This window comes from Triticum dicoccoides, chromosome 7B, assembly GCF_002162155.2.
Source record: "Triticum dicoccoides isolate Atlit2015 ecotype Zavitan chromosome 7B, WEW_v2.0, whole genome shotgun sequence".
Lineage (NCBI taxonomy): Eukaryota > Viridiplantae > Streptophyta > Magnoliopsida > Poales > Poaceae > Triticum > Triticum dicoccoides.
The window spans coordinates 741,945,985-741,955,547 of NC_041393.1; the positions used below are offsets into that span (position 1 = coordinate 741,945,985).

At 45.0% G+C, this 9,563-nt stretch overlaps 1 protein-coding gene across 2 annotated transcripts in view; it reads right to left on the reverse strand.

Moving 5' to 3' along the window:
• Positions 1-4,179: 4,179 nt before the first annotated feature.
• Positions 4,180-9,563, reverse strand: part of LOC119336681 (GDSL esterase/lipase At5g33370-like) — a 26,238-nt gene continuing 20,854 nt past the window's right edge. The window contains exons 1-4 of one of the 2 annotated variants that reach the window (XM_037608756.1): positions 5,901-6,234; positions 5,351-5,481; positions 4,784-5,249; positions 4,180-4,675 (exon numbers count right to left, since the gene is read on the reverse strand). In XM_037608756.1, coding sequence (XP_037464653.1) covers positions 4,401-4,675; positions 4,784-5,249; positions 5,351-5,481; positions 5,901-6,168 — 1,140 coding nt within the window. In that variant the 5' untranslated portion in view covers positions 6,169-6,234 and the 3' untranslated portion in view covers positions 4,180-4,400. Of the gene's footprint in view, positions 4,676-4,783; positions 5,250-5,350; positions 5,482-5,900; positions 6,235-9,563 lie in introns of those variants that run through there. The other variant, XM_037608755.1, reaches the window with a different exon arrangement.

Here is a 9,563-nt window from a genome sequence, read left to right on the forward strand (position 1 = left end):
GATCAAACAAATCAGTAATTTCATCAACATTGAACTTTGCAGCTATGAATTGGGGACATTATGTCCAGTTGGTTGCTCTGTGATAATCTATATCCCCAGCTGGATTTGCATTTTCAACAATAGAGTTAGAGTTTGTTGCAGTTGGCCCTAAAATATTACTAATCGGTGGAGTTTTTCTCTTCATGACCTATGCAATTCTAATATTAGTACAAAGCAAAGTTGCAATTTGTAATTGATCTGACACGTGACAAAATATATTAACTAGTAACGATTGATTAATTGATTTTGTGTAATCAAATTGAACGACAACAATAATACCTTCATCTGATAGTCTGATTCATGGGATCAAGTAGGAATTGGATGGATGTACCATCCGGTTGGTCGTAGTCCGTAGATCGGTAGAATCTCCATTACTCAAAAAAATAAAAAAGCTGACGCGCGGCAAGCGGCAGCCCGGCAGCTTTGCTGATCACCAAGCACTCACGGTGCGACCCCCGGCGGCCGTCGAGAACGAAGACCTAGTCGTCGCGGAAGAAACGGTCCACGAAGTTCTCAACCGCAGACCGCGTGCGTGCGAGTTGTTAATCGATCAGCGAGGATCAATTAGGCGAATCAACATGTGGTTGAGTTGGTTAGGTGGATAGTGGTATCCCCAACCCACCAGGGTTCAAATCCTGGTGCTCGCATTATTCATGAATTTATTTCAAGATTTCCGGCGATGCGCTTTCAGTAGGAGGAGACGTTCCCGTCGACGACGAGGCGTCTACGGTGACTTCGTAAATCTCAAGATGATATGCCGGCTCAGTATCTCGGAGGTGCTCATAGGGGTAGGGTGTGCGTGTGTGCGTTCATAAGGATGAGTGTATGCGCGTGTATATGAGCGCTTGTGTCTGTGCTGATGCTAAAAAAAAGCGAGGATCGATTAGCGAGACCTGCAGCTTAGCCATGTTGCACATTCGTTTCGGCCTTTTGGGCTTGACACTAATTAGGGGATTGTCTAGATGTGATACATCTAAGCTGATGTCCATTATGTTTGTAGTTTTTTTTTTGTTTCTTGTTGCCCCATTATATATTTGTGGAAGCTTAGATGTGACATCTTTAAAAAATATCTAGATGTGAATTAGACAAACTGAATTAGTTTAGCCCGTATACTTGCTAATGGCTGGATAATTAAGCCTGCTAATTAGTACAGTCCCCGCTGCAACTCACTACAGGGGGGCCGAAGGGGTCTGGCCTCTGGACCTCGGTGCTTCGCACGACTGCTGCTTCTTTTCCAACAGAATCGACTGACCCAAATTTTAAATTCGACATCCCGCTAAACTGATTTACTAGACCCACACAATAATTGAATCACCAAACGCAACACGAGATCGAGCTAGCTGCACACACGGAATAATAACGTGAAGATCACTCGCTTATTACAAAGTGCTACTAGCGCCTATCTGAGCTAGCAGCTGCATGCAAAATTTAAATTAGTTTTGGGAGTCAGACGACGATTCCACATGCACGTGGACATGCATGCATGCATGCATGCCATCCATCATTTACTCGTCGTCGACGACCATCTTGAGCGCAGGATATCCTTCGTCCATGCCCGTGACCAGAGTGCCGAAGTTAACGCGCTCGCCGTACTTGGGGCCGCTGCCGTAGAAGAGGGCTACGACGCCGCGTTTGATAGTGGCGTGCGTGGGGTGAAGCATGTCCCAGAACATGTACTCGTCGTGCCCGGCGGCGGGGCACGCCGTCGTGCCCGGGTGGCTGCACATCACCTTCCGCGTTCAGCTTCCCGGACCCGCAGCACGCTGTCTTCATCTGCCTCAGGCCTGGCCGTGCATGCACATAGTCCACATGAATTAGTTCATGCACCTTCGTACGAACCCTAGCTGCTAGTTCATACTTCCTTCGTCTGAAAAGGCTTGTCCTTAAATGGATGTATCTAGCACCAAATTAGTGTAAGTTATATCTATTTAATGAACAAGTTTAGGATAAGTTTTTCGGATAAAGAGAGTATAACTGTATAAAATGGTTTGGTTATCTGCATACGTACAGGCTACGAGCGAGTTGGCCATCTTGTTGCTGAGGATGTTTTTTTTTTTTGCGAGGATTGAGGGTGTTGTAGTTGGCCGCGATAGAGTACTTGAGCTCCTTCATGCTGGCTGTGGCGGCCTCGGCGAGCGTGGCCCTTAGGGGTCGTTGAAAGCCTGCGCCAGGGAGTTGGCGTGCTTGTTTCTACAAGCGGATAATATTTAATTTTCTAATCAACTTGAAGTGCTCTCTTGTTTTAATTAGAACTTCTTCGTTTTATTTGTAGAATCAAGAAAATCCAAATAATTCAACTGCTTTGTTATAATTGGAACTTCTTGGTTTTATTTTTACAAACGGGGAAAATGAGATTTGTTTTTATAAACATTGAACTGCCCTAGTTTATAAAAAAATTGAACTTCTTGGGTTTATTTTAATAAGCGAGAAAAAAAAATATAAACATTGAAATTATCTATTATTTTAATTTGATTTTTTAGTTTTTTCTAAATGGGAAAAATCTGATATTTTTTGTATAAATATCGAAGTGCTCTGTTATTTTTATTTGAGTTTCTTAGTTTTATTTGTAGAAATGGGGAAAAGCGTTTTTTCTTCTAAAAATCGGACTACTTTTTTATTTTAATTTTCGATGACCTCACCATGTTTTCTCATGTGAACTTTGAGGGTTTGTTCTTAACTATTTTTGTTCAGTTAACTTCTAATTTTTATTTATTTATAAGATTTTGCAATTTCTAATTATTTTCCACATGGCATTTTTATTTTCAAACCTCTCACTTTTTGTTTATTTTAATGTGAAATTTTGCATTTTGCATTTTATGTTTTATTTTGCATCCTTTCTGTTCGAACCATACCAACCCGTCGTCGCAACAGCAACTGAACTTTTAGCATTTTGTCCAGTGAACTTCTAGCGCTTCTTTTTACTCCTTCCAGTCCTTTTTACTTCGCATATAAGATTTCTTTGAAGTCAAACTTCGTAAAATTTTACCAACTTTATAGAAAAAATATCAAAATTCACACTACGAGTTCAATATCATTAGATTTGTCATCAATTTAGTTCTCATATTTATGTAGCTTTAGTATTGTATATATTGATATTTTTTCATATAAATATAGTCAAACTTTATAAAAATTTGACTCAGAGAATTCTTATATGTAGAGTAAAAGGGACCGAAGGGGGTACCTTCTTTTGCTTTTTCGTAGTGTTAGGAACTCTCTGGTATTTTTACTTCTCCAAACTCTCCCGTGTCTCAACCCCGAACTTGTGACTTCTTTTAACCATGAAACCTGTAGAGTTTCTTTCGACATTTTTGGCTATCGTCTTTGAACTTTCCAAACTTGGGTTTGGTTAAACTTCCGCTCATAGAACAAGTTGAATCGCTCCCTGACAAAAATAAGGAATTGCTACACATGGTGGAATGAACCTCTCCAATGCAAACATGAATTTTTCAAGCAAACTAAAACCATACAACAAAAAGGAAAATATAAATCACCATCCGTTTGGCCTAGCCCATCTCTTAATAAACGGACAACTCGTTGCTTCCGGCCTCTTCATGAACAAGAGTAGTAGGGCTGCTTTTTTTCCCTTAACATGGTACAATCGAAGCCGCTCACATACACGACAATACACCCACTCATATGAACGCATACACGCACACCCTATCCCTATGAGTACATGTCAAGTCTATGACTTTAAACATGGTAATCTGGGGATATCACTGTCTTCCTAACAGTCGAATCACATGTGTAGTAGGGCTGCTGATAACACGTGGACATGTCATTATATTTTTGTTGGCTAGCAAAGCATATCGATCTCAAAAGATATAGGGTGACCACAAACTACTGTGCTATGTGTGTGTGTAGTATGTGTGATTGGCTCGGCTAGGTACTGTGTCGGATCCATCTTCTCACGTACGGCATCATGCACTGCATGCATGCATAACTGCATGTGATCGGATGGACCACACAATTGACCACAAGGACGACTCACATCTATGTACAGTTTCTCTTTTCTTTTTTCAATGATCTCAAGATCCATCACATATTTATGCAACTGATAATTGAGCATGTATGCAAATTTTGTAGATCGCGTCGGATGTAGAATTATCGATGCATCATGCATTGCACACCACACGCGGGCCGGATAGGACAATATTTATTTACTTAACCACTTTATTAGTTCCACATACTAATAATCCAAGGACAGAACACAACACAAGATGGAGCTAGCAGCACGTACGCATGGAATAATTAACGGGAAAATCATTCTCTTAGTAAGTGCTAGCTCAGCTAGCTAGCAGCTGCTGCAAATTTTAGATCATCATTATTTCGAATTGGGCAAGCATGCCGACGAATGTCGCCGTCTACTGCTCGTCGACGACCATCTTGATCGCGGGAGATACGTTCTGGCCCGTGACGAGCGTGCCGAAGTTGACGGGCTCGCCGTACTTGGGGCCGTTGCCGTAGAAGAGGGCGACGACACCGCGCTGGATAGTGGCGTGAGTGGGGTGGAGCATGTCCCAGAACATGTAGTCGTCGTGCTCAGCGGCGGGGCACGCCGTCGTGCCCTGGTGGCTGCACATCACCTCCGCGTTGAGCTTCCCCGAACCGCAGCACGCCGTCTTCACCTGCCTCAGCCCTGGTCGATCATGCATAAAGACAACCCACATGAATTAGTCCATGCATGTACGAGAATCCCAGCTAGTTAATACGGACATACAATGGTTATATCATATGATGTTCGTACCAGCTACGAGAGAGTTGGCCATCATGTCGTTGAGGATGTTGTAGTTGGCGGCGATGGAGTACTTGAGTTCCTTCATGTTGGCAGCGGCGGCCTCGGCGAGCTTGGCCCTGAGTAAGCCGTTGAATGCTTGCGCCAGGGAGTTGGCCTGCTCGTTGCACTCGCCGTTGGGCATGTCGATCCTCTGCCCCGGCGTGCACCCGATCGGTGGCACATCGAGGATCCCCACCATCCGTGCCCCCATGTCGTAGAGCGCCTGGATGTGCTCGATGTAGGTGGTGACCATCTTGACGACGTAGGCCTGGGGGCTGGCGCTGGAGGGGTCGAAGGCCGAGAAGTCATTGCCGCCACCACTGAGGAGGAAGAGGGACCTCGAAAGGTGCTCCTCCTTGCTTGGGTAGCAAATCATGTTGTCCGCCGCCTTCTTGAAGTACTCGACTTGTGTCCGCATCGTGAGCGTCCCTTTTCCCTACAAAAGATCGATGTGTCATGCATATAATTAACCAACAAATATGTACTTAGCTCTTGAGAGGCATTGTAATCACAAGTTTGAAGACGTCGTTTATGTACCGTGGTGTCGAGGATGCCGGATCCACCGGAAGCATAGTTGGCGCCGATCTTGCAGAGGCCGAGTAAGATCTTGTCGTGCGGCAGCATGGAGAGGTATGGCTTGGGGCTCATCTCGAACCCCACACGTTGTGCTGCACGTACAACATATGAGAAACTTGGTTACCTAGCTGCTTACTTGATTAGTTCGTTGTTATGCATGAGCTGCGTCGTCCAAGTTGTGGGTTTCCACTGTGAATTTCGTCATGCTGTACACGTCCGTCCGTACACTTCATCATTAATTAGTTATACTTGTCGTTCATAGCTCGATCCACATATGATTTGAGTTGGATCTTCTACTGAGCTCTTGCTTTTAGTATCCATGATTTTTCAGTCACAAATTAATTAATTTATTAGTGGTTAACAGTCATGCCTGTCCATCCGGTTCGACGTCAAAAAAATGCACGTACGGTGCTTAACATGTAGTATAACATGCACGTACGGTGCCCATACGTCTGCGGACAACGTTAATTAGCAACAATTAAGCATACGTGCATGTAGTGGGTACACTTACAGATGACGTCGGCGAGGTTGTAGCCGTTGGTGAAGCGGCCTGTGGGCTTGCCGGGGAGGTCCATGCCGTACGGCCGGTTCGCCCTGGGCGCCGGCGCCGGCAGGTAGTCGTTGTTGCCCACGTCCACCAGCGAGTCGCCGAAGACGTACACGGCGTTCACCAGCCGCCCTCCGTTCTCGCCGCCTGCCGCAGCTGCCGAGGCGCACATGGCGCCCAAGAGGCCGAGACCGACGACGAGGAAGCAGACCAGAGCAATGCTCCTCGCCATGACCGAAACTGCTATGGCTCTGACTCTAGCTCGTGCTGTGGTAGCAATAGGCAAAGTTAGATAGGTTTTGGTGTGAGGATGCCGGTGTCCGATGGGCCGGTATTTAAAGAGCCGGATGGATCGATCGTCCGAGTCTGACCGGCAGATGAACGGACGTTCACTCTACCGTCGGTGCATGCGTCCATGCGATGCGAGGAACACATGCGGTGCGATGAGGGAGACGACAGCGACCTACGTTGTCCTCGCACGGGCTGCGCCTATGGCGATGCGAGGAACACATGCCGTCGATGCGATGAGGGAGACGACAGCGACCTACATTGTCCTCGCACGGTCCATGTGACTATACATAGAAGCTAGCTGGAGAGCGTGATGCATGCGGGAGAAAGTGATCGGTCGCTATGCATGCGTATGGGCACGCAGTACGTATGGTCGTCGGTGGACCGCGGTGTGCACCTCTGGCCCTAGTGTGTGTATGTACCGGACGCATTATTTTCTCAAAACAGGTTTTCGCCCTGCTTTATTAATAAAGGTCAAACATTCAAAAATATATAAAGTGATGTCGTACAAGCAGGTTAAAAGACAAATGGCGTTTGAAATAGTAACGAAAACACCACCAAGTCAAAGTCGGGCAAGATTACAGAGGTCACCACACTTAGAAGCAACTGAGACTATCTAGGAAAAATGGAACCACGCCGCCTTGAGAAACCACCGTCCACCGGGCACGGTTGCATCGAACACACCCAACATCTGAAGTGAGAAATGGACCTAGATAATCCAGCCCCCAAACATCAAAAGGTTCACAAACTAAGTTCATATGGTCTTCTCTTCATTCTTGACAAATGATCAGCCACAAGATTGTCTTCACCTTTCCTACCGACGATTTGCAAATCAATTTCTTGAATTAATAATATCCAACGGATTAATCGAGGCTTAGTGTCCTTCTTGGCAAGAAGGTACCATAAAGCTCGATGGTCCGTATGAACTATCACTTTGCAGTTAATGATATAAGATCTAAATTTATTACAAGCAAAAACAATATCAAGTAATTCCTTCTCGGTGGTGGCATAATGTATCTGGGTTTCATCGAGGCTTCTACTAGCGTAATAGGCATAATGTATCTGGGTTTCATCGACGCATTATTTTCTCGAAACAAGTTTTCGCCCGGCTTTATAAATAGAGGTCAAACATTCAAAAATATATAAAGTGATGAGGAAATCCTCGTACAAGCAGGTTAAAAGAAAAATGATGGTCAAAATAGTAGCTAAAACACCACCAACTCAAAGTCGAACAAGATTACACAAGTCACCACACTAAAACGGAAGCAACTGAGACTATCAAGCAAGTACTACAACAAGTTGGTCCGGCTCCGGCGAGGGGGGGGGGTGGCGGTGTGCCTGCGACTCGCTTCGGTGCTTGTAGTCGCCGCTAGGTGGTCTATGAATATGAATGTAATTTTTATTGTTTCAGATGTTCGTTTTATTGTCATGATTGAAGATGAATAGATTGGAAGTTTTCTCAAAACAAGAAGAACACACCCAACATATGAAAAATGAAACTCTGGCCACATCTTGCTGGATCATGTCTGGGAAAGTGAAATTAATGGATTTAGGTGTGGTATTGAGAGAGTGGTGTGCATAAAATCAGTGATAGGAGAGATGGGACTAATCATGGCATGGAACCATAGAAATTAGGGCAAACTGGAAAGACATGAATATTGATTCATGGAGAGGAAGCAACGGAAGATAATAGCGAAGAGGAACAAAGTGGCCAGTAGGCATATGACTTACTTTTCCAACAGGCTCGAGCAAAGGGACTTCTCCCGTTTTCCACCTGAGTTAATCTCCTCCATTATAACTCTTGCCCATAAGTCTAGTCATCATGAGAGTAACATAGTCAGTAATATGCATCCTTGTGCAATGCCAACTAAACATATCAGTGACTTGGCATAGTATGAGAAAAGAGATGATAGTGGTAACATATTATGTTACCATCACATTGCGCTTTTCAAGGAACAATGAGTGTACAAGATAATAAATACAACAATCTTTGATACTACATCTACGATACTTTCCATTATGAAGGTAGTAACATAAACTAGTGTCATATGTATGCCATTAATCTAAGTAACTCTCCATTATGACTGTCCTAAGGTGGACGCTCATATTTTTTACATTTCTTATGATTGATCTAGGAAAATATCGGAAGGTCTATACCACAATAATTTGATCTCACTAGATAAACGACTCGCAAATTCTAATTAGCATGGAAATTTTGAAGTATATTCAATATATGTGGATTAGTTAATTATTACAGCCGGTGTGGGAAGCACAACGGCAACACATGTGGACACGATTATTATATATTTTGTCGGCTAGCAAAACAAATCGATCTCACAAGATATCGAGTGATCACAACACACTGTGCTACGTGTGTCACTACGTGTAATTGGCTCGGGCATGGGGGTCCATCTTCTCGCGGTAGCATGCAATGCATGCACACTTGCAATCTTGCATATGGCGGAATGGATCCCACTATTGACCACAAGGACAACTCACATATGCATAATTTCTCTTCTTCTTTTTTAAAGGCTGCCCGTAATGGTGTGTATTATGTAGAAATATCATGTCTATAATAGTAGTGTACTTTTAATCGTCGGTGGACCGAGGCACCGAGCGCATTATTGTACGTCCATAAATTCCACTTTTTCATTTTTTACTAGGACGTGCTACCTCGGTCTCGAAATGTAACTGTGCACGTCCATCCACGTAAACTCTTTCTAACACCGGTTTCCCTCACGTTAGGGTTTTGTTTCTCCGAGGCGATCCGCCGCCTCCTGGAGCTTTGGCCGTCCCTGTCGCCGCCTATCAACCTCCCCTGCCCGCTTTCGCCGATCCTTCCACGTTCATCGTTGGGGGACGGGGCTGGCTTCTAGGAGCGGGGCGTTCTTAGGGCTCCCCTGTTCCAACCCGATACGATCTCCATCGGGTGAGATTGCAACATGGCTTCTGACGAAAACCCTAGCGTTGCGGGGATTAGCGAAGCAGAGAAGATGATGCGAGAGCTTGGGCTGAAGGAAGAGGACCTGGACGATGTAGTGCTCGATGAGGACGATATCCCTGAAGATGCTGCTCGGTGGGTTGCTATCGCGCGGGTGAACTCAAGTGGACGCCCATTTTGGACCGAAACCGCCACCGCCGCCAAGGGAGAAAGTGCCCGAGGATAAGATTGACCACTTTATTCGTATGGCTAAAGCACCAGCTCCGAAGCCTGTTGACTCAGACTATGAGCGCCAAACCAAGAAGGCACATCGAGCACGACAAAAGAAGTCGAGCTCGAGCCAAGCAGCTGGCCAAAAATGCGGGAAAACCGTTCCCCAGCTAGGAGAACAGGCGGCA